Source organism: Notothenia coriiceps, unplaced genomic scaffold, assembly GCF_000735185.1.
Source record: "Notothenia coriiceps isolate Sejong01 unplaced genomic scaffold, NC01 NC01_scaffold00003822, whole genome shotgun sequence".
Classification (NCBI taxonomy): Eukaryota; Metazoa; Chordata; class Actinopteri; order Perciformes; family Nototheniidae; genus Notothenia; species Notothenia coriiceps.
Window position 1 is genome coordinate 1,381 of NW_011336523.1, and position 26,765 is coordinate 28,145.

Sequence of the window (26,765 nt, forward strand, 5' to 3'; positions counted from 1 at the left end):
AATACTTTAAAATTAAATAAGAGGCACAGCAGGGAAGGTTGCCTTCACCAGTAGGAAGAAATATATTACAAATAATAATTTATGAAGGTTTCATGGCGTCAATCTGCAAAATGATTAACCGTGTGCCTGTGTTTGTTTGCAGGGAGAGTCTGTATTTTCCAAGCAGTGGTCTTTCAGATCAATGAGCGTTTGCTTTCGGGAAAACAAGATGTAAGACAAATGGGCTTTCGGTCCAGTAGGACACTATACAGGAAGAATGGGCCTTCCAAACAATGGGCAATCCTGAAACCAACAGCCTTTTTTAACTGTCAGACCTGTAAAATGCTCAATCTCTGAGAGCAATGTCTTCTGTGGATCCCACTACATAATGATCCGATCATTTATTTTGTCCTCCGCATTCACTTATAATAGTCAAAACAATCAGTTGTATTTTAAGGTCCTGAGGAAGATGGAAAATGTAATGAGTTAAACATCTCCTCCGATAGCAGTTTGCCATATTCATGCATCAGCAGTCTAAGTATATTCAACCTGCCAGGCAAGAGAAAAGGCACACAGTAAATATTGCATTTTCACAGGTTCCAGGAAAGACTGAATAATGTGGCATTACCACTTCAAATCCTTCAAATTGTGGCCTCAGTCTTTCTCTGCTGTAGCTACAGTATATGTTAAGCTGCTGTTGTTGTATCTCACCTGGACAATGGCTCTGCAGTTGGTGGGCAAACACAATGGACTAACCGCCAGATTTATCATTTGTTTTACTGCCCATCATTTCCAAATAGCAATAATAATCTTAGTGTGCCTTTAAAACATATCTTCATAGCTTATCCTGTTTTTTCTTACCCATGCAGTCTGAAATGAGAGGTAACTGTGACCTCAATAAAGCAGAAGGAGCGAACAGCTAACCGAATAAAAAAACATCAATCCGAAAAACCTGTATATATTCCAAAGAAGAGGTGCCAAACTCCTGTACTCCTCTAGATTCAGCTCAAGTCCAACTTTTGAAAAAAAAGTAATAGATGTTCAACTTTTGCTAACGGCATTGATGTACAGTATTTAAGCTACTTGCTCTAAATGTATAAATATTAAATTAACCTTTTGAGGCTCTAATCAACTTGTTCAACGTGATTAAAATGTTCCCATCCCATCATAATACAATACTACATCTGTGACGCAGAGCAGTCCCCCAATCACACAACATCAATCTGCCAATCATGTCAAAGCAATTAGCTTTATGCATTCCATGGAATTCATGCGACAAGAGGTCAAAACAAACCAATCAACCCCTCATTTTAAATGTCTTAGGGGAACACTCAAATTGGTAGATAACATCATGTATTCTCCACGATACCCTACAGTCATATTGTACATCTGGGAGAAAGTGTTGGTAGCAGCAGTCATCACCTCCAGTTAAAATGATAAGTCACAGTATTTCAGTGCTAAAAGATACTCACCTCTGCAGATCGGCACAGGGAAGTCCCACACCGACACACCGGCTGTGTTGGTCACACAGGTGAGGAGTGAATGTCCGTCCAGGACGTAGCCGGTGACGCAGCGGTAGCGGATCTTGTCACCTACGTTGAACTGCGTTCCATTCAGTATTCCTTTGGGTGGAACCCCTGGGTTTCCACATGAGTTGCTTCTCAGCTCTGCAACAAGGAAAGATAAGAGAGAGTTGTTAAGAACAATATGTTGCTGTATAAAATATGTACCAAAGTGTGTCTCGAGTAATGTAAGCGAAGCAATTAGGTTTTATGTCATAGTTTTGGCAACCTAAAAGCTGTCCCTGTTGTATTGATAATTGTTAGTCATCTCAACTTTAGTGTTAAGAGTCTTTATCACTGTTATTGGCTAGCGAATGTCAGTTCAAGTCTGACATTTATGCCACTGCTACTTAGATGCTTGCACTGCCTTGGGAGCAGTGAAGTACTGCATTGGTGTCCTAGCCATCTCTTCACATTGAGAGTTCACTTAATGATATAAATCTTTAGCTGGAAGCTACAATATGGAGCTAAGAAACAACAAGTACATCCACACAATGCACACGGAAAGACAAGGCAAGATAGTAAAACATATTGCAAGAAGAAGGTACAGCAGCAAACTATAATCCTTTTCCTTTACACTGTTGAGGGGCCTTGTTGCTTAATAGTAGGGAGGGACGAACTGAAATGACTGTCCTTCAACAGTGAAAAATCCATGTCACAAAGAAATCCAAAGCACTGAATGTGAACTAGACATTCAACTTTTAAAAGAAGGAATTATTTGATACAGGATCTAGGCTGAAACATAATTGACCATAAACACTGAATGAAGGTCCCCGGGCTTTTTGCACAAACATCTAAATCTGCTGACATGGATCTCTTGGGTTTATAACTGATATTTATATATATAAATATAATAATGTTAAAATATAGATATTCAAAGAAAATTGCATGCAACAATAATATTAGACAAATAATATTACTTGTGCAAAACTGAATTTATATTTTTCTGAACCCCTTGGCAGACATATTTTGGAAGTTGGCATAGTGGAGTAATACATTTTACAATAGAAAGCAATTCCCAAGGAATGACTACCACCATCATATGCACTTATGCGCTCACAGAGTCAAAGTAGTTATGATCATGGTATTCCTTTGCAAACTATTGAAAAGGAATTTTGATCAAGATCTACAGTAGCTGTGAAAGCAGGACTGGAGAACTCTTCCATCCTATATTCTTCTGGTTGACTACAACCTTACAGTACATTTTGTTCTTCAGTTTAACCACCATTACAAACTCAAACTTCAAATTCCCCGGGTAAAAAATGCATCGGCAAGGATAACATTGTCGGCTTCTTTTCGTCTCAGCTTTAGATGTTGACAATTCAGTTTGAAGGCAGTGTAGGAGCCAAAATGCTTGTTTTGCCTTACAGTACTTGTTATTTGTATTATTATCCTTATACTATCTATATTTCTGTTTGCATCACGTTTAATTCTTATTGTTTATCACTTCCGGCAATGGTCACGTGGGTGTGGTTTATTGGTATTTAGTCACCTGTTGGATGCCGGTTTGGAGGATATATTGTAGGAAGAGGGTGAATGGCGCTCTGATGCTTTCTGTTGACTCTCAGGTCTGGAGTTGTATATCGTTTGTTTTCGTCTTTATTAAACACCATGGACTACAAATGACTACCGACTCCTACATGGAACGTGTCACAGCGAAGAGCACAGTTTAGCCTCTCAGCGGCTAACTCATAGGGAGTTATTGCCGCTACAGGCAGGTTTGGCCTTGAACTAAGCTAATGTTACTCAACTAACACCTGTTTATGTCTGTCAGATTGCACACTAATGATCTAGGGTGATTTTTGTAGAAGGGCCCTGCGGTCATCATTCGCCATATGTATGGTATCAACTGCACTTGTGAATATTATTAGTTACAAGTTGTTGTTTTTTAGTCATTCACGTGGAATTATAATCAGAGCAACATAAATTAAACTTGGCTCAGCTTTATGATAAAGGACACATAATAACATTTGTGAGTAATGATCAATAACCAATTAGCCTAATCAGATCCAGAGTTGGCTTGTTGATATAAATATAAACTTCCTTCCGTCCTACAGCTTGTCACTGATCATGCAGTCAAGTTAAATTGTTATTTTTGATATGTGCCATCTGTTTCTGGCTAATTATAACAACTGGCAAGCCAGGGAACAAAAATATGTTTTACACTTACATAAACTGTGTTGAAGGATAAAAAAAGAAAGTGGAAACGGGAACTCAGAGCATGTGTAATTTATTTTTTATAGTGTGAAAGATTTTTAAACACAAATACAATATACAAAAAAAATAATATATGTATTCTTTGTTTTGAATATATACACACGCAGCTTCCCCCAACCTCCCAAGTAGCTATCATTTTTGATTGACTTTACACTAAGCGATAAGTTATATTTGGACCAAAGCCCCTGCAAATGAAATGGGTTTATTATGTATTAGTGTATGATCCATGCAATTATTTTATTTTAAGTTGCAATAACTCCTTCCACAAGTAACTCATAGAGTCAAGACATCAAGTGTTTTAAAAATGGAATGCTATGATTGACAGCTTATTTAAATGTTGTTTTTGTGTGGGAGTCGCAAACCAAAGGGTTGTTAATATGAATATTAAAAAGGAGTTGACAATAACTGCAAGCTGCAGAGAATGTATGCATCCCTACATGGCACAACAAACAACAATCTCCAGGGGAGTTACTGAGAGCCTTTGTATTTCCAATGTATTTGTTTAGAATATCACATTTTTAGAGTTCAACAAAGTGTGACAAAGCACATCAAAGGCAATCTAAATATCTAAAAGCACCACAACAAGCCTTTAAAGCTTAGTGCAGAGGATGTCAGATTAAAATGTCACATTCTTGGGACTGATGTTGTGTGCAACTACACACAAAAACTGTTTCTGCCACCTTCACAACATTAGTGTTTGAATGGACATTTACCATCCAAGGAGGTTGATCACTGGAGAATAACTGGAGCAGCACACTGCGCTTTAGTTATTAAACACTAACCAGCCAATTAAAGAAATAAGATAAGTGACATTAAATTTAAAAAATGATTTACCAGAAATATTAGTAAACAAATAAGGGATATTTGATGTTGTAATAAAAGCATTGTCTGTTAAACTGTGTCCATGGGTTTATGCTCGGAAACACAAGTTAATTAATGTTGTCTGACCAGGAAGTCAAAGTGTTGATCGCTGTTTGAAACAGAAGCAATGGAAGGTGGTGCGAAAAGCCGGCCATCATAAATAAGGGTCACACTCAAACATTTTTCTCTCATGGAATAACGCTGATGTAAACATTAACAATGCCTGAATTACATTTGTAAATTATAAAAGAAGAGGTTCGATGCATGGCTCTTTTACTCACCTCAGCCCACATCACTGCAAATGCCAAAGCATATCATTCACATAATTTTAACCATGACCCCTCCATACCCTGAATGGAAGCATCTGCCTTTTACAATTGCATTTTTTTTAAATAATCTGAATCCATGAACTGCAAGCTTTCCTCTCTAAAGGATTAATATCTAAATATGATAAGATCGGTATGGGGTAGGGGTTAAGATTGCATCCATGTTTGCCAGTGTTTTCAGACTCCTTAAGAATCCAAGTAGGGAAGATAAATTTAGTAAGTTAAAGATGTGACCATGCAATTGAAACCCTACAGTAGCAGTGCAGCAACATAGCTTTTCTCCTCAACCAACAAAGCACACATTTAAGATGGAAGTCTGAAAGACTAAGATGCTAAATTGGATGGAGAAGTGCAAAATAACTGGCTTTATTGTAAACTATTAGTACAATGTCTTTATCTTGTCATATTTAAAGAAATATGTCAACAAACATTCTTTGAGTCGTCTTTCCATCATTTATTCCAAATACGTGTTTTGAATCAGAAGTGCAATACTCATAACTGCTGTAACTCTGATATGTTTGAGTAAAATCAAAAACTCAGAAGTTTGTAGTCTGTTGGCTTTTCCCAATCATACTCTGTGTACTCTGAACAGAAGTCTCATTTCAGCTGCCAGATGTTGCAGGGACCACAGACAGATTGCACTCAGCCAAATAAAAATGTGATAACATATAAATTATTTTACAGGGTGACAACAGATTTTCCAAGAAATGTTACAGTTTTTAATAATTTCCCATGGATGTTGTATGCAAGAGAATGGTGCATTTGAATTTCATGCTAGAAAACTCAAAAAAGCAAGTCACTACAATACTAATTGTGGCGCAGGTTGTACAGTTTAGTAAATACATGTCCATGGTGGAGAATATAACGGTTACATTCAATTAAACTGACTTACCGTGCGGCAACTTTAAGAAATGTATTGCTATCATAATTACTTCCTGGTGGTTGTTCTTGAGAGAACTATAGAGAAACAAAAGTGCAAGCTAAAGTAAATGTTTAAAGAAACTTACCCTAGGTCACTAATTAAAAAGTAATAGATTCATCGCAGCTGTAATTATACCAGCACTGACTCATTGGCCTTTGGTATATGGAAAGTCATAACTAATATCTCAGACAGGCATGGCTCTTGAATTAATTCAAAGGATGTGTTGCAGACATTTAAAGCAGTTGGTTTGAATAAGGCCTCTTGCTGAAGGCAAAGTTACATTCTGTGCCTCAATTGCTTCTACAGTAGATGCATATCTGAATGTAAAACTGTAAAGTACTTTTTATAAAAGCCTGCACTTAACATTTAATCAGGATTCCTACTTTTACAAGGGTTTGAATACCAGCCCTAAAGACATCAAGTGTTTTAGGTTCAGTGTTAGCCCTCAGCAACCAAGTGTTGCTGTCTGGAGGACCCTAAATACATTCTTGATATAACTGAACCTTGGGAAAACATCTGCTCCTGAACACTAGGGGCTAGGGAAAAACCTAATGAAAACCTATACAAGTGTTTCTTCAAGGAGGGAAAATTAATGCAAAAAATGCTAATGCAATGCAGATGGGAGTGCTTTTAACCTCACAGAGCATCAACCAATCTGCAAAAAAAGCCTCATTCACAGTAGAGCATATGGTGCTTGAATCATAATACACAGCAAATATCATTTGTGATGCCACAGAAAACTAAATTCTAACAACACTGTGGAGAAATTGAAATATGATGCTGCAAAATGGCCAGATAAATATCTGACCTGATCTGTAAACTGAGAAAAAGAGCACTGTGTTAAAAACCTTTACAAAAATGTTTTAATAGGACAAGAGATATTTACCTACAGTTGCGTTTGCAAACAGCGGGTGTGAGAGACTTGCATTATCCCTCATCACAGAGAAAACAAGTGAGTTATGTGAACTAGTAAATGAGGAAGTTGGGTGCGAGATTTCTCTGGGGCTGAGCTATTTATTTCATCTGTATATACTGTATAATGACTCTGAAGCCCTTTGAAGAAGATGGAAGTTTGACGGAGTGGCAGTGTTTATGAGCACACAAGCAGCACACTTTCCCCACAGGAGCCGCCTGAAGACTGCCTGTCGGCTTCCTGGCTGGCTGCTTCCCTGGCTGCTAAGCTGGATTCTCATACAGTCGGGAAAAAGGAATATTGACTGAACCCATGTTGCATCAGAGGGCAAAGCAGCTGGTAAACAACACATGCAGGCATACAGACTTTTACAAGTCAGTGGACAATCTGCATTGCCACAGAGATAAATGAAATGATTTGGGGCGAAAGATGAAACTATTTTTTAATGGGTCAGCTGTCATTCATGAATTTTTCCCAAATAAAGGGCTGGTTGAAATGGCAGCGAGGCAGATTTTAGAGGTTTTTACTGCAAATACACGACCTTCAAAAAGGGCAAAAAGATAGCATTACTCCCAGCTTGTTGCATGTATGCTGCATCTCTATCCTAGGAGAGCACCATTGGCCATATATGTGTTGTAAAAAAAGCCCCGACATCTCTTCTCCTTAATAAATGCAGCTTGACCCTTCAGGGCCTTGCATAATGTTTACAGTGTAGAAAAAAGAGCAGTAATGAGTACTACAACTCACACAAAGTTGGAACTGGTTTGCATTCCAACATACTTGAGAAAAGGTTGACAGGCCATTGAGAAATTAAATTCCATCTGTGTCCGTCACTGTCCTCGAATGCACATTGGCTAAAACTCACTTAATTGCATGATTCAATCACATTCAGCAGTCTACAAGCATCACACACATTGAATCATAAGAATGAGCTGCACATATTCATACAGTATGTCAGATGTAGCTAACCACATACGCGTGACAAGGAAGAAATGTATACAGCAGTGAAAGCAAACACAAATCAATGCATTACGGAAGAGCCAATTGTATATTTATGGTTTATGTGCATCATAAGGGACTCTTTTAGAACTGAAAATAATGAAAATGTATGACAATAGTCACAACGTTGAACAAGCTTTAACTGGTTTTATTTAATACTGGTATTTCTATTTATGACACACTGTCAAATTGAAAAGCAGCCTAACAGCATCCTGTGCCGACAGCATGACGGTGCTAAATCCAACAAATATTGCATTAGTAATAGTTGCTTGACTAAAACCTCACCGATATGGCAACGTTGAAACCAATGAAGGAGGTTAGCCATAAAACAGTAGGGCAAAAAATAAGCAGAACTGGCTTCACAAGAAGCTTATTTATGGGCTCTCCCAGTCTCATTATGTTATAGTCTGGAGAAAAAAAGTATGGCCGGGCAACACCATTAATAACTTTCCCATTTGTATGTTTCTTTTTAATACACTATCCAATAAATAGTGAATGCACCATTTCAAAATCCATAGCAACATCATACAAAGGATTTCTGGGGACACGCCTGTAGAGGCGCGAGTAGGTAATACCATACTTAGAATGTTGCTTAAATATTTATGTTGTATGCCAGGTGCCCGTGCTGCGTACTTTTCATCACACCAGGCTTTTTAAGAATGAATGATGGTTATAAAAGAAACTGAGATTATGGAGTAAGTATTACTTTACCACATCTTTGACTACAATCCTTAATCTGTAGATTTCTACACAAAAAGCAACAAAATACATTGTTTTTATATAACATTCGTTATTGTCCTTAATATTGACAAGAATATCCTTCACTGTCCTCAATACTCTTCAGTATTAGGTAGCGGGAAATATCTGTGACTGATATATCAGCATGCCGTTTTGGAGAAGATTACACAGGCAAAAGGTTGAGGCAGAACAACGCAGTAGAATTGAACCGAGCCACTTACTGCAGATAGAGAGAGAGTAGAAGGAGACAGGAGAGGGAGACAAAGAGAGCAGGAGACGCAGAGCACACATGGGCAGATGGTGAGGGGAGACGTCCTGGACTGGCTAGGTTTGGGGCGGGGGGAGGTGAGGAGGGGGTGGAAGGGATAGAAAACAACACCATGGAAGAGAGGTGGACTAAAGCTAGAGGATGGAGTCAGTCAGTCTGAGCAGGAGAAGGTAAGGATTTAAAAAGGTAAAGAAACAATGGAAGCATATTGGGAGGAAGAGCAGCTCAGAAAATAACTACATGGACAGGTGGTAGAAGGAGGAGAGAATAAAATAGTAAGATGGTGAGATAAGGAGGAAAAGGAAAGAATTCTTAAATAACAAATTAATCATAAAAGGAATTGGAAAGAAAGAAAATGTGAAATTGATGAGAGATTGAGTTCTCACGAAGGAGCAAAGTAGGAAAACATAGGGGTGATGGAAATGTCACAGAAAAAGAGTTGGAATTTAAACTCCCCACTGCATTGAGCTCTGCTTCAACATAGAAAGCGCTGTACTCCATTAGTTCAACTAATTCCCATCACCATCTGCCATGCAATTTCAGATGCACCTGTGGAGTTGCAGAAAAGGTTCAGGACCTTGGGGGAAGGGATGTTGATTTGGAAAATATGACACTAATTAGCTTAATAGAGGTACCTCGTGTTTCCATAACTCAACAGTGGAAGTTCTACAGGAAATCAGTTGAGGTTAGTGGGATCACACCTCCCTTTCATAAAAATATATACTGTATGGTATCTAGTTCTCCTTCAGATATATTTTTGTTCTGAGTAAAGACCTATCCTCATCGTTGTCTCTGACATTTTTCTTTAACCTTTTATTCAAATGGATTGATATCATGAACGACAAAAGTAATAGAGCAGAAAATATGTTTTCCTTACCTTCATAAACAACTTTAAATCCATGAGCGCTTACTGCAAAATCACTGGTAAGCCTCAGTGAAAAAATGGAGCCAGAACTGGTAACAGGCGGAGGGATGGTGAATCCAGTTAACCTGCAGATAAGAAACAAAAGACAACTCAGTACTGGATTCATGATTGAAATTTACAGGAATCACATGAATATGCTAATAATATAATGACATTGTGCAGTTGTAGTTTGAGCCTAATTAAATGCAAAGCCATTTTTAATAAAGTCAATGATGACAGTGCAACAAAACCTGCTTAAAGTAGAAGAAATACAGTGTGTGGTAAAAAACATTTCTTAGTTTTCACACAGGTTTTCCTCAATTGTAATGATGCTTAAAAGAAAACACTGCTGAAAGGTTTGGAGGCAGAAACTAAAGCACTACCTGGGTTTTTTCATCATCTGAATTATTTCTATTTAAATTTGATAACGAACAAGACAGTTTGTTTTGTACATTTGTATTGAGATATGTATGCACTTAACGCAATGATGAAATGAAATGGCAAACAAAAATAACTATAACTTAGGTTTGACGTCTTTGAACAGTCATTAACTTAACACCACTTGTGAGTTTGTGCGTAGTTTGTGTGCAGGTCTGCTCTGAAAATTGTTTGGCAATAACATACTATGAGATTAAAACCTTCCCCATTGTTGGATGCGGTTTGAGTGCTGGCAGTTGAATTGTAACACACTGCTTCATTACTGCATTTCAAATTAGGTGCAGATCCAAACAAATCCATTCACTTTCACAAGGTCATAAACAAGATGTGTTGCTGCCCATTCTTCAGGAACCGTTGCTGATGTTCTATCGACCTTCCACTGCAGTAATCCAGGCTGTGTAGCATGGGAAAAAATGTTTGCATAAGACAGAATGTCTCCTTTTTCTACTGCCATCTAGTTTTGTCTTGTTATTTTCCATTTAGTTTAGCGTTGTTTGTGTGACAGAACCTCTACTTGACAAAAAGCTAGGTGAATAATGTCTGTAGTGGCTTGAGTGTGGAAAAACAGAACTTCCTCCTGTGACAGCAAGGAAGAGGGTGCTGTATTTACAGCTTCAATATAGTTTCCAATTACAGCACTGTGAACTGTGCTGGTTCTAGCAGTAAATAATTACCCTTTGTTGCAGGTACTGCACAGCATGCCAAGATGCTGCTAAAAGTCAATTGCCACATGATGCCATTTTGAATACATTTAAAAGAGGAAACAGAACTTAAAATGCGACCTTGTTAGATACTTAATCAGTCACAGGAGAACTCCCCTGAATTTGCATGCCAACATGGTCAGATTAAAAGTGGAGGCAAGCCTGTGCATCCCCTAAAAGTCTTTGTAGAAGTATTTAACAAAAACAGCAAGCATAGTAAAAAGGTAGCACTTTAACATTGTCACTTTTATGATTTAACTTACAATTGTTTTTAATGAAACAGATGTTCCAAGCCATCTTTAAAGTTAGCCCTCATTAGCCCAAGTCATGGGATTCATGGAGGGGGTTAATTGGTGGCTGAGCAGAACAAAAAAACGACAGAAGAAACTGTATAGCTGCAGACACTCACACAAAAGGTTGATGCCACCCACCAAGGAGCGCATTGCAGGTACAAGATGACGCTAAAATGCCTTGACCAGATATGGTTACTTAAAATGTCAGGAAAATAACACTGAACTAGTTTAGCCAATTAATAAAAACATTGAACAACCTCTTTGCTCTGTGTCACATGATAGCAGTGTTTCCTATATAACACTAGACACTGGTGACTAGGCACTTTGACAGTTTTAAACCTGGCGACGTAGGCGAAGATTCATAGATTTAACCTCTTAATTGAATGCATGTATACATTTTTCTTGTGGAGGAGCATGCACCCCACAGGGTCCGAGGGCCACCAACCATAGTCACCCAAAAACCAGTGGGGAAACACTGGGAAAGGAAAATGATGTGCTGCTATGGCAACATGTGCTAGAGACAGAGAGGGCGAAAATAGATGCAGTGTTAAGACACACATGTATAGAGTAAGTTTTCTTTACCCTCCTACAATTGTCACAACAGTATACCTGAAATAAATCAAAGAGTATCTGCCATGATTACAAGCAATGAGAATAAAATGCCATAAAAATAGTTTAGCCATGAAACTGACACTCATAAAGACCCAGAGATCCACATAGGACATTTCCGTTTTTGTATATTTTTGTGTTTTGCCTTATAAATCAGCACAACCTCAGCTAATGATATGTGTCACTCATTAGAGACTTACTGTATATACACTATAATAGTGGATATTTGCCCATGAATAAAAAACGGAGCTTGAATTTTTACTTATTTCATTAAAAAGAACTGCTAACCTGCCAGTCTGTGTTGAAATAAACATTCAACACAGACATTTGCACACATTTATTATTATTGTATCAGAACGTATTCTGTTCATCAGTTATGCCCATTCTTTTGGGCAGTGTCCCATGTCCTTTTTTGCCAGGAATTGTCTTTTTTTTTCCTGCCAATTTTGAAGACTACACATGATATATATCATATCCACAATCACACATGGCATTCTGAGCAGATTCGTCTGAATTTTCATCGACATCGTCACCTTTAAAAATCAGCTCCAAAGCCTCAGCTGAAGTAAACTTCCTTGCCATACCTCAGTCTACTTTTAAGACACTAAAAGAACGTATTCCAACTTTGATTTTTTTTTCGCACGTGGAATTATACCGGCTCTCATTTCAGTCAAGCCCCCAGGAAGTGCGCCGGACTCTGATGAAAATATTAGTTGTGTCCAAATGGCGGTACTACAATTTCTCCTTATCAGTCCGTGACGTCACTGGGCCCAGAAATACTTTTTCCCATTGACTAACATTGGGAAAGAGACGTCTGTAAATCAGCGGATTATTTTTTTGAAACTAAATAAACTACCCAGTATGAACTATGTTATAGCCCTTATTATAATCATTAGGTCCTTAAAGTTGTAAAATGCACTATAAGCCTAATCTAGTTCTATTTCGTCCTTAGGCAGAGGCGGTGCTTTAGCACTGGATATATCCATCGCACGCATGCGCAGTTCGAGTACCTAATAACAACAAAGTCACCTGTGACCCACGTCACACCGGCTACATAGGCCGGCGTCATTAGCGGATGGGTTCCTTTTCATCTTCTTGCTTCGCGAGAGTTTCGTGGTTGCATTTTTGTAACCTACAAGCGTTCGTTGGAACGTTAGATCTAAGGATTTCCCAGCATATAGCCGGCTGCATGAAGTTTTGCGACTATTCCAGTTGGGGCTACGGGCTACCCGTCCCCCAGGAGCTGTGGGGAAGGACGCTCTGGCGCACGACTGACCAGACAGTCTCCTGTATGCCTTCCCGCCACTGCCTCTGATATTGCAGACGCTTCACAGGGTTCTTACTCAGGGGCACAGGCTCCTTCTGGTTGCCCCCCGCTGGCCGGGGAGAGTTTGGTTCCCACTGCTGCGCAAACTCTCTGCTGCAGCCAACCATGGCGTCTCCCTGGCAGGAAGGACCTTCTGTCACAGCTCAGGGGTCAGATCTGGCATCCCGACCCTCACCGCATTTAGCTCTGAGCCTCTGAGGGGCCAAACCCACTGTTGAGCATTTTCACAGCATCTGTCAGGGAAACTATCCTGAAGGCCAGAGCACAATCCACTCGAGCACAGTACGAGTGCAAATGGAAGCTCTTCTCCAACTGGTGTTTGGGTAAGGCCGAGAATCCGTAGCATTGCTCTTTGGCCACCATTTTAGAGTTTCTGTAGTCCCTTCTGGATAGTGGTCGTTCTCACTCCACTTTGAAGTTCTATATGGCTGCTCTCTCTGCCCAACATGTGGGAGTTGACGGCGCCACAGTGGGGCGCCACAGGTTGGTGTCCCTCTTCCTGAGATGGGCTTTACGGCAGCGTTCCCCTAGCACCCCGGCTCGGGACCTGCCCCTAGTGCTGGATGCCCTGTCATCTCCTCCCTTCGAGCCCCTGGTCCAGGTGGGGCTTAAGTGGCTGTCCTTGAAGGCAGCATTTCTGCTTGCCATAACCTCAGGGAAACGAGGTGGAGAGCTACATGCCCTCTCCATGAGCGATACATGCGGAACTCCGATGGCTCGGGTGTTGCCCTCTGGCCGAACGTGGCGTTCCTGCCCAAGGTGCTTCCACTAGCCCACTCCGCATGCTTTGTGAGCGCACATACGGGTTCTTCTGCTCTGACAGCCAGGCATGATGGGTAATCTGTGACGTTTCGCTCTCTCAAAAGTTGGGCCATTTTGTCTTCATGCGCCAATGAGCAGCTCTCATAGAAAAGAACGAGACCCCGCCTCCCACGCTGTATCCAGTTGTTATTATACACCCATGGTGTCAGTACACATAACAACGGAACTGACAGGCAACCCTCTGAATCAGACTCCGATTGGCTTTGACTGCATCCACTCAGAGTGTCCGATTCAGAAACGTGACTCTTACACTCTTTACGTCACAAACAAAGATGGTGGATGAGAATAGATCTATAAAAAGCTGAAACAGAGAAGTTATGACACTTTGAACACAACGTGATGTTTGGGATCATATACAGCCCCGTGGGTCTCAGAGGTTCATGAAGGGAACACATCTTCTAAGGCAGTCTGTGAGAAGGATTAGGAAGTGAGAGTCTAGGCAGTGTGTTTAATTCTGCAGTCCTTAGACATATTTGTGATTCAGACAGGTAATGACTCAAGTCGTACTGTGTCAGTTACGATAATTTAGGTGTAATTAAAATATATACAAGCAACAGCTAAAACCATGGGAATTAAAACACTGACTACGGCACAATAAGTCATTCTGAATTAATCAAAAACAGCCTTACATTTCTACAGTATTTTCTCATGGAGCCTTGAAAATATCGTATGCGTTTTATCGTTCTTAAAAACCAAAGATGCCCATTGTGACCCAAGTAGGTCTTTAAGAAAAAAAAGACAGAGATCTCCATCGTCTGGCATTCACTGCCACCTGTTGCTCTGGCAACAGAATCATTCTGTGAATGGTTGGAAAATATCATGAGCAAATAAACACTACGGCGCTTCTCTCAGAAAAAAGGAGCTTATGAGTAAGATTTGTTAGACACTAGACTATTACTAAATCACATTCCCATTTTAATACCTAACTTTGGGAGGTATGATTCACTTCAACTTTCATTTACATTTGAGCCGGTAAAAGTAGAGTTTAGGCTTTATGTCATCTTAGTTAAGATGAACATCTGTCAATAAGAAATAAATATGTAATACAAGAAGAGACACTATTGTTGTCAAAAGTTTGTTAAATTTGTCACTGCAACTTTAAATCTCAAGGATGATTTAAATTACGCATCTAGCAATCTGACACTTTTGGCATTTAATCTAGTTTTATCCAGCTCAATGCAAAAGCCATTGCTGGTTTCAAACAAAGTCTTCACAGTGGTACAGCAAGGAGTAATTATAATTTCCTTTATGCATGAGTGAGTTGGAAACTTTTATGAGATGATGGAAACGCTCATATACAGAAAAGAATATAGATTAAATCAAACTTTAAGCAGCTCCACGGATAGAAATGCTCAGTGCTACAAAGTGTGAGTCCGATATACACTGATTTTGTTGAATATGTATTTGACTCCACAAGGTTGAGGAAAATGTCACTGTGGGTGAGGAGACGCCAGGTGTTTAAGGCGACCCTGTTTATGGATCAAAGCCACACCTGTGGCAGCCGAACGCCGGTGTGTGCCAATGATTGTCTGACAGATGCAGCCTTTCCTTCCACCTGAACACACTACATCAGCCCTGAAGGTAGCTGTCAGGCATTCCCGCCATCTGATTAGTTTGTCATTGTAGTGGCATGCCATGGAGAGCGAGAGAGAGAGGCGGGAATGTGTCTGTCTCTCTACCTTCGTCTGTCTTTCCCTACGTCACTAGCTCTCTCTGTCACACTAGCTCTCTCTCACTTTATAATCGCAAGGTATGTCTCTGATTCGCTGTTAATTTAACTGTTCCTGTCGTGCAGGATTACCATAGTGTTGCTTTGCCTTTTTTCTATCCCTTTGTTTGCCTCCACAATCCTCGACTTGTTGCTACACTGCTCTTAACCCCTCTGTGCCTCCTGGGAAATAAGAAGAAAGGGGGAAAAATATAAAGACAAAAAGGGGTAGAGCCCTGAAGTGTTCTTATTGATCTTAAGCAACAATTAAAGCAAACCACTTGCCTTTAGCCTATTGTAAGAAACAGAGGTAAGCAAAGCATGTTACCCACACAGGATACTGGCCTTGCTGCTGGCCGTCTGCTCAAAACAAGGTGAAAAAAAAGCTGGAGAATTAATAATAGACTTATTTTGCATTGAAATGTCCAAACTGATTACAGCAGCTCCAGACACTGACATGTAGTTGTAATAACTGTATAAAGGTCAAATCAACTTATCAATTAATTCATCCTTGGTTCTTGTCTCTCAGATGAAAAACATAATGTCTTGAATTTCTGAAGGGAAATGTAATATATCTGGTTAATGGTCAGTAAGGTAATATACTTCGCTGTGTCTAGTGGGCCACTTCATGTTACAGTTTCATGCATCTGCAACAAGTCATTCTGCTGATATTAATATACAGGGTGTCAAATGCAAAACAAGAAAACTAGGATTAATTATGAACTATCATTTCAATAAAAAAGAAGCAGAGTAATGCACAGAAGTGCAGACAAAAAGATAATTATTGTTCTACTGTTTTGCTGACTGCATTGTGGTTCTGGTATATTGGTCTGAATATGTGAATATAAGGATTGATTTGATTGAAGTTATCCAGGCTGGAAGTGAGACAGCAGATCAATAGTGAAGCATTAGTTAGCCATTTATTCTGCATTGCTTCAGCAAAAAACCTCAAACTGAAATTGTAAACCTCACTACTTGGCGCTAGTGGCACCACTTGTTCGATGAGTGGGACTGTTCAGCATCCAGGATTTAATCACATTGCATAACCAGACAATGCCGGTCAAGAGTCACATTTTATGTTTTACCGCCTTAAACATCCCAAGTTCTATTGCAAGTGATTCAGAGGGCTGAAAATGGTAAAGTGTGTAAGGTAAATGTCAGGCTTAGTCGAGGTAACCATTGCTATGATTCATGCATGTAATGTAACTTATACAAGACACACTCAATAGTCAAATTAAAAGGTTTCACTTATATTTAAGACAATGTGACAAAACTAGTAAGGAAACAATGGAACCCAACACATGCAATAATTATATGCTAAACCCTATTTGAAGTTAAAATCACGGAGGGTGCAAAAACAAAAAGAATATTAGAATTTTAGAAGGTATGAGATTTAACAGTCATGTATCAAACTGGCTGTAACTTTAATTAACAAACGATGTCAGGTGCGTGGTTAGAGCGGTTATTTCTCAGTTTAGCTAAGGGGCTTTATAAAGGATTCGCTGCGGCAAAAAAAACGTCGCTCTAGAGCCAAAAAAACAAATGTAACAAATCAAAAATCAAGCCTGTATCAACATGCTTTTCAATATGCACTTGTCATTGTAATTGTATAATGACAAAAGCAAAATGATCACCTTAATCAAGTCATTGTGTGCAGGGCAGCACTGGGATCAAAGGCTTCAATACAATACTCTTACTCACATCACAGCATTTCATTTCAGCAGTATAATGAGCGCTTCAAACAGCCATTCTCAGGCACGAGGTATTGTGCGTAATGTAAGAGCAGCACTGACAGAGGTATGGGGGAAAAAAACTTCACAGAGCAAAGAGAATACACAGATCAATGGGGAGACATACTAATCAGGTCTATCACAAGGATGTAGTTTCTTTCTCATGTTAAAAATGTATTGACACTTTTGTCGTGTTCCCTTCTCAATTTCTCCCTTAATTAATTAAAAGCGTTAATAAATTAAAGGCCTCTTTAATCTCTATCAAGGTTTCTATTTATAGTTACCCTGGGCCTAGGGTAAAATGATTGCCTGTCATTGTGCTCACCTTCCTATTTATTCCAGCTGACAATACACCCGAGTGAAAAACACATCAACATACATTCAAAGAAGGAATGTAAAAACACGGGAAACACTGTTCAAAATACGGAAATGTTGCAGTAAGAGAAAGTGAGAAAGTTTGCAGCATTTCCTCACAAAGTTTTACAAAAAGGTAAGAAAACTAAACACAAGATAAAGCAGCTTTTCCCCCCCTTCATCTCAGTCATTCTTGGTTTGGAGAGAATTAATTGTGTAAGTGCAGGCATTCTGCTCGCGTCTATTCAGGGCCCTAGAGGCACAGCAAAGACTGTCATGGAATAATAATTTTCTGGCGCCACACAACATAGTGCCACATTGTTAGGAAATCCGCCACTTGGAAAAAACAAAAGTGTGACTGAAGCACAAAAGACAACGTTGCTATTTAGAGGTTTGGGTCGGATCAGGAAAAAACCATCAGAATTTTTAGCCATTTGCTTTTGTTTCCTAACAAGAATTAGTTGTGCTTTTCCTCCTTCTCTCTGAATGGCAGGATTAGTTACATGGGATTTTGAAAAGTCTCAGCGAAATATCATCAGTGGTTTCTTGTTTTGCAGATTGTTAACCCTTTATTTGACACATCAAACCAACAATGGCCCTAAAAAGTTAATAGACTAGACTACTACACTTGTTGTCTACTTTATTAGAAATACCTGTGCATTCTAATTAAATCCAATACAAACGATAATGTATAATGAAGTCTACTCTTTAGGCATTGAAGTTGGTTGGTGGTGGTCTTGTACTGGACTGCTTTGTGTTTCTGATATTCTAAAGGGGTGGGGGGGTATCATAATTTGCAAAACACTGCAATGTTTGATGTGCCAATATTGTATCAACAGAAAGAGCTATTCCTGGTGAAACTGTAGTAAATCCATTACCAAAAATCACCAAAAACATAACACTTAAGTACATGAAATGGGTTTGCTTGATATCCCTTACCCTAACCTATGATCATATTATTGTACGCAATGAAAGCAATAAAAATAAAAGGAAAATGTTGGTTCTCTTTTGCATATTTGATCTGTTCATGAATTATGAAAGTCAAGCTTTTTGGGAATAATTTCTTTTTCAGTCTACTATATGGTGCTTATGGTGTTTTCTTCTGGTTGGGTCAAATGCTGAGTCAGCAGAACTGGCGGGTGTTTTCCTCAAAACAATGGAAGGAAAAAGGTAATAGGTCAAAATATGTTAATGCAATACTAAGCAGATGGCAAAATGTTGAAGATCGCAATATGATTGTATGATAACTTAAGAATCATGATAGGTATAGCTTGGCTTCTGGTGATTTCAAACCCCAATATTCTGTACCCCTGTAGTAGTTCAATTCAAGACCACCTATAACCAAATGTGGAACTTGATAATGACCATAACGTGTTGACGCCTAATAAACCTTTAATATTGGATTTCATGTGTTTCAGTTGCCTTAGTATAGAACAAGCATTGTATAGCCTAGTTATCTCAGGGTTTTATATAGATAATATTAAGCCTAAAAATGTGTATATATTGAATTACTACAGTCTGATTATAACACATTGGTATATTAGCATCCTGCACATAAGATTCACACATTATCATCAAGACTCTGCACAGACAACTCCCTTATATGTTTTCAGCCTATACCTCTATCTACCACAGATGCTTGCGCTAACAAAAGTAAATAAAACCTCAGGGTACCAGAAGACGAAAGTTGGAGAGATATCAAAAAAGGCATACTTAATGTGTCTACAACCTAATTTTGGCCAGAATCTTTATCATACTGCAAACTACTGACAGCATTATGGGGACAAAACAGTTAAGGTAAACAGTTGTGCTTTTTACCTTGAAAGCTTTCTGCTGAAAAATGGAGAGCATGTTATCTACAGGTGCAGGCAGTAAATGGAACCACCATTTTATTGTGTCCACTAAGTACTGTCATTCAACATAGGCCTAATTATGTAATTGAAAATTATTCCATGTAATTGTAATTTTGTGTTACACATGATTAGTCGTAATACTAACAATGGAAGGCAGTTCATTGCAGTGATTACCAGCTTGAGAGTCTCTTAAGTTTAATATTATGTATCAAAAAATATTACAATCAGGAATACAGGGGAGAACATAACCCAGCCCTATTGTGTTACATTCCATCTAAGTAATTCAAGATCTTTTTCAACATTACAACAAGATTTTGAACATTTCTAAATGAATTATTCTCCGATATTTTTGTGTAAAGACATTTCAATCATATAAGTATACTGTAAAAAATATAATAGAGTTTGAGTGAGCAGCTTTGTCTTTAGCCTTCAGCCTTGAGTTTAATGCCTCAGGTCACAAGCTTTTGATAATGGGTCAGTTTTGCAGTGTATAATGGTTGGGTGAATAGCTGCTGCAGGTGCTTGCTGCATTTAGCTGAAAACCAAACCTGCATCACTCAAGGCAAGCAATGCCTTTCTCCCATGTCACGGATTGTGTCATAAGAGAGATTAATAAGAAATAACACCAATAATTAAACTGACCCTGTACAATGAGACAACCTTCGGAACAGTCACCTATATTGTCCAAATATCTTGCACATGAATTAAAGTAATTATAAATAAACAGGCCGAACAAGGGACAACTTGTTCCAAATCAAGTTAGATTTTTCATGCATCATTGTTTCCTGTTTGTTGCCCTTCCAAACTTCCTTCCATCCATATACAAGCGCGACACTAATGTCTTAGGATAAGCCAGTAATATATTAGTTTAAATCACAGGACCAGTTGTTTTTTATAATCTAGTTTGTGTGTAGGATAAGTGTTTGGTAATTGAGATAAACAACAAGATAAGATAAGCCTTATCTGAGAGATGCCATTGGATGAGTAAGCATGTCAGCAGACCTTAATCAAAGCGCCTGCCAAAACCCAATAGAGACAAAAAACGGACAAACTCATGCTACATACACTTCTGATAGAACTACTGCCCACAACAACATGATCAAATGGAAATGTAAATAACACTAAACTTAATGAAAGTAACTCATCTGAGATAAGTATGGGAACAAAACGCTCATGTACACATGACAGTATGACCAACCTGTTTTATAAAAGGGCAACAAATGCATCCTGAATAGCATAACAGCAAATTAAAAAGTCCTGCTGTAAAAAGCACCATCCAAAAATGTTGTAGTGCTAATTGTTTTGAGTTGCACTATAATGTACAATTATTTCAATTGTTTTAACACAACTAATACGGCCAATTGAAAAAAACTGAAAATAAAAACTCAAATGTATATAATCTCTATAAGCATCTCCACTGTGACTTTGTCAGATCCGGAAAGGCACAGGTGAACCTAATATACTGTAGCGATCTGCATTTATTGTTCAAGTGTTCTGTTAACTGTTTGTGTCAGGCTTCTGTGAGGAGAGCAGGTATGGGCGGGGTTGGGGAGGAGAGGGTTTGGTGTGTGTGTGTCTGTGTGGGCGCGTGCAAGAGAGTGAGAGGTTGGCGCGAGAGGAGAGAGAGTGAGAAAGGACGGATGAGAGCCGTTGGTTGTTAATAAACCTGTTTAACTTGAGAACGCTTCACTCGTCATTCCGACACGTCCGGGTGGACGTTACAATACTAATTAATTATGGCTCTGTTAAATAACGTGAGTCCATTACATCGTGACAGTAAGCAGTCGTTTGAAAAAATAACATTAGCTACATTTTTGCTTTTTGGCTAGCTTAGCGTTAAACACATTTTAGAATTCCCCTCACTTATAGCAACTTACCTCAAGTTTACAGATGCAGCGGGACTGATTATCTTTCTGCCATGTTGCTCTTCGTGTCCATAGTTAAATTTACTCTATTAGCAATACGAAAACTTGACGCTTGCCTGGCTTTAACATATCATAACATGTGATAAATTAGCAAAGCCGTTGGCTAGCTAGAGCTGGACACTTTCTTACCCACTGAGCAATTGTTCTAATAATGTTAATTAAAAAAAGACACAAAAGCGAACAGATCCCTCTTCACGCGCCTTCTACACTGTGACATACTGTAGAATCTACAGGTGTTTTACTCTCGGTCTAATCGCCAGATAGCGTTTATGTGTTAGTGGGAATGTGGAATATGTTGGCTGCATTCACGAATAATCGGTAACTGAGAAGATTAGTTCAATTGAGAGGATGTCTCTCCTTTGACTCCTTTTGATATACAAATCTGGCTCTGTGAAAACTCTTAATACAGGCTACATAACAGCCATAAATGTGTCTGAGCATATGAAGCAACGTCAACAGAATGTGTTATCGTTTATAACCCATTTTTGAGCATCTGTTGAGGCAATGCATATTTTGATTTTTGGCTTGATGTAAGGTAGTTGTTCCACTTGAAAGGAGATAAAGCTAATACCATACTTAATCATTCTTCCAAAGAACAATATGCAAAGTCATAGCCAGAATATATGCGGCAAAACTATGTGAGATCATAAGCCTTGAAAGCAGCATTATGCAACAAAAGTATCCAAAGTGATTCATTTGCTAAAGTTTCAACAATGATTCAGCTCTTCAATTATTCACCCCCTCCGTACATCGTCCGTTGTATAAGCATGTGATTTTATGAACCTCTCTACAGAGTATGAGTTACATAAATGAGGCAGGAGATCTCCTTTTGGCACTGTCTTTTAGATTGTTTCAGAGAAAAATGCTGGACCCCACACTCACCTGTGACAGTGCATGCTTGTCTCTACACTATAAGATTTCCTTAAAGAAAAAAAGCTTTTGACAGGTTTAAGAGCTGGCAGGTGTATCAGCTCAGACGTGAGATAATCTTCTCATAGTACACAGAACATTTATTATCTATAAAGAGGGGCTTTATTTTGAGCAATTTGGTTTGACCAGACAAAACCTTTTTGGCATTTATCTTTGAAAAAGATAAAAAAAACTTTAAAGGGTGTTTCATTTGGGGAAATAGAGAAAAAAACTTCCGAAGATATGGCAGTTAATGATTCTTTCTGAATCACATGTTCTACTTATGGCCAAACAACTCAATATTTATATATTAAAGGATTTTTCCCACAAGGGTGGTCCATAATTGATGTCTTACAGCCTGCACAGTTGCACCAATTTTTTATGTTTGAGAGTTTGATTGAGGTCATGTTGGTGAATTAAGTATGTTTAATAAGAAACATTATCATGTATTAATCTAAATATGCATTTCATACAAACGTCACATGCACTGGCTATTATGAGCAGCATCTTATCTGCATCAGTAAAGATATCCTATACTATAAATCAGTTCATTAGGATGAGCTTTTACAGCAAAAATCTCCGTAGGTGTTCGGATCAGGGGGTCACAGGTTCAAACCCCACTGCAGTCAGCATGTTGTTGCGTCCCTGGGCAAGGCACTTCACCCCAAATTGCTCCTGTGGGGATTGTCCACAGGATTGATTATGTAAGTCGCTTTGGATAAAAGTGTCTAACAAGTGACATGTAATGTAATGTGCAGCTACTGAGCTGCCCTGTGAATAACTAAAGCCAACTTAGCTAGCTCATTCAGAAATTAATGATGGCAGGCCTAAACTTTCCAGTTAATGGGTTGCTTTGAATATAAACACAGGGCTGTTTAAATTGTGTTTCACATAGGACATGGTCTGGACTTTGTGTACTGCACTTTTTGTTTGAACAGAATCATGTATTTTTTTTTCTATTGCCGCTCACAATATACATTTTAATGATATGTATATTATGTTTAAGTTAGTGTCCTATGATCATTTGATACCAAAACAAAAAATTGTGTAAATTTAAAATCTAATCTGAGTTTCTGAAGTTCAGAAGGGCATTTGATTTCTGCACAAACCATGTCAGAAACTGTCCACAGTTGGACTACACTCCACACACAATACTGCTGACGTGCCTGACAATAATGAGCAGTCTTTATCATGGGTACATTTTATATGAACCTTTCAGCAGAGATGCCACTAAACGCAGCCTTCAAGGTGCGTGCCTTCAGGGCCTCTTCCTTACCTTGTCCTGAAGTTAGCCGGGTGTGGATGCCCGTCATACAAAGATAAAAAGTCATATTCCTCCTCCACAGCGAAAGATTGAAAAACTATATTAATCCTGCTCCCCTCCTCAGCAACAATCACCCAGGTACAGTTTGCTCCATTTGGATATCCATATGGAAAGCCGGGGCTTTCTATCGTCCCATTCCTCCCTTTTAAAGTGCCTCCACAAGTATGAATAAAACCTGGGGGGAAGGGGAAAGAAAAAAATGCAGTCATTATCAAATGCCAAGTAATGATAAAATGCATGCTATTCAACATGTGGAAGGAAACAAGCACATTGTAGAAATCCTTACAGAGAATGTACTTAATATTGAATGGCGTACACATCCGAGTAGCAATAAATAAACAGAGTGGCTTTAAAACTTTTTAATAGGTCTATACAGATGCTATTCAATGTAACATTTTTGTAACAACTGTGTAACCTGTAAACTCCAGGCGCAATAATTCTCCCACAAATAATTTGAAAAATGCTCAATGTTTCCAGCTGGCAGATGCTGTTAGCTGAACAAGAGCCAATTTTTGTGTTTCCATTTATGTTTTCAGTTCCATTTCTAATTAAAAAAAACAATAGGTTGTAACAAACACAACTGTCATTATGGAGGAGAAATGTGGGACTATGATGTTTTCAATGTTTTATCGCACAAAAATCTAGTGCCGTATCATTACTGCCCACTTCTTTGCAGTGGGTCAGAAAGCCCTTAGAGAATAGCAACAAGCAAGGTCTTCCAATTTGGGGCCACAAGCCCTTAACACTCGGTTTCACAGCCCACACAACATATATCTTTTCGCCTTGCTGCACTAGCTTGCTGAAAAATCAATATCCTCGACATATTAGGTTAAGCATTATACTATCATTCTCAAAATACAATAATAAGATTTTACCAGCCTAACCTTTTGGTGTTACAGAAATGTAAATGAACAAATGCTCGCTAAGTAACTGTATCTCAAACATATACAAACATAATCTGTCTCCCTCATGCAAAGACATTTACAGCTTGCCTTTTCTCACACAATACAACTTTTTTTTCCGCATTTCCACATTAAGTATACTCCAACACCCACACTGACAACGTCTGACAATGATTCCACACACTGCAAGAGAGAAGGTCCATTTTATTTGAGGCTATCTTGCACCTTGTCTAATGAAATGCAAACTTAATTAAGATGCATGGTTTACCCCCCTACAATTTACTCCTAGTGTAATTAGCTTTTCACACTCGGTAGGTAAAGGATGTTTTGCATAGTGTTGGCCATATACAGACACAGATCACTTGGCAGCTGAAATTGCCTTTAACTAAATAAACAGTAGTTATTTTTTTCTGATAATATGGACACCTTTTATACATTTGAGCAAACACAATGTTCTGACACAAACCAACAATGAATTCCCCTTCTGTCAAGCTGTTTCATTACTTTAGGACAAAGCCCTGCAGCTGTTTACTCTACTCCTCAAAATACCACTGTTTGGACAAATATGATAATTGTATGGTACAATTTTCCCCAATCTTTACTTCTCGCAGTAACTACAGGATATTACCCTCATAGGGGTCCTGACCCAGAGTCCCTGACAATATATATCCACCAATTGTCCAGATGACTGACCCCCGAGACCAATTCCCGTCTCCTGCAGCAGGGATCAAGTGTACTGACCTTCTTACAGATCCGGTTACAGATAAAGGATATATCACGGCCATAAGGTTTTATGATGTTGTGTCTCATGATGAGCTGCTGCTCTAACTGAAGTGTGTATGTGTGGGGAGGGGTTGATCTTTCCAAGGTATTTCTGAATTGCAATTATTCCCACTGCCATTGAGTGACCAGAGTAATCAGGGCACATTTTCAGCATTGATACATAGCCTACCTAAAGGGTCAACATTATCCAACATGGACAACCTCCAACCTGACACATGCATTATTGCTGCTTTCAAGTGCTCTCAGGGATATCGTATTTAGCAGGACAGCCCTCTTAACTGACCCAACGGTATGTATGGCAGCTTGTTTTGACCTAAAAGTTACTGGTATATTTATTTTTACTTGGTTAGATTTTGTCTGTTTCTATGTTCCTTGATCATTGAGGCTTCACCCATTCTTGAATAAAATTAACTAATATAGAGTCTTCCTGTGAGATATCTGATCCACATTGCATTCCTTTTAACAAAGCTATCACTAAAGAGCCACCAACATATTATCATATACAGTAGTAGTTATGTTTTCCTTATGTTTCTAACTTAAAGCATTTCATAGTTTGAATAAGTGTAGGTAAGACAGTTCAAACAAAAGTTATAGCTAATGAATAGCACTAAAAGACATAGCAGAATGATCCCCACCCACGCTGCCTTTTAAAATGGCCTTGAAAAACAAGTTTGAGAAAGATAGTCCATTACTGATAGTGAGCCCACCTGCAGTTGAACTCGAAGTAACAGTTTAGACTTAATTCACTTCAGTAAAAGCTGGAGGATCAGATCATTATGAGGACAGAAATGCATAACAGCACACTATTTGAATACTGATGCACGGCTTCAGTCTATTGTTTATCCTGGAGAGTCACCTCTTCCATTTTCATGAGCTTAATTATAAAAATGTATTGGTACCACTTTACAATAAGACTACCCTTATAAAGGATTCATAAAGGGTTTATAATTAGGTTATTAATTAGGTTGTAAACACTTTATTAATCATTAAGAACCATTTATAAACCAGTTCTAACATAGTTTTCATACGTCAACACAGGCTCACTATTTGGCAAGATGACTAAGCCTTATATTGGCTACCTAGCGTACTTCGTCTTCTTCATCAGCCAACATCCTTGGTATCTGTTTTTCACTGAGTTGATTCCCCCCCATCCATCTTGATGTTTCTTGGCATCTCTTTATGACCATTTATTTACGAGTTATTAACATTTATAGTTGCCAAAAGGGAGCCTTATTGTAAAGTGTAAAACACATTCCCATTTATTAATGAGTTACTACCATTTATATTAAGGCTTAGCAGTACAGATAAATGTGGGCTCACTATTTGGCAAGCAACCGGTCACAGTTGCCCTGTTTATCTCATGTCTTATAAAAGCTTATTAATGATTTATAAAGTGTT

General features: G+C 38.7%; 1 protein-coding gene across 1 annotated transcript; it reads right to left on the reverse strand.

Annotated features, from left to right (window-relative positions):
- Positions 1-1,451: 1,451 nt before the first annotated feature.
- On the reverse strand, positions 1,452-23,857 carry LOC104941743 (CUB and sushi domain-containing protein 3-like; the record flags this gene model as incomplete). Its single annotated transcript, XM_010766876.1, has 3 exons — positions 1,452-1,646; positions 9,663-9,775; positions 23,635-23,857. Coding segments are annotated over 3 exons (531 nt in total), but the record flags the coding sequence as incomplete, so codon positions are not given.
- Positions 23,858-26,765: the final 2,908 nt, after the last annotated feature.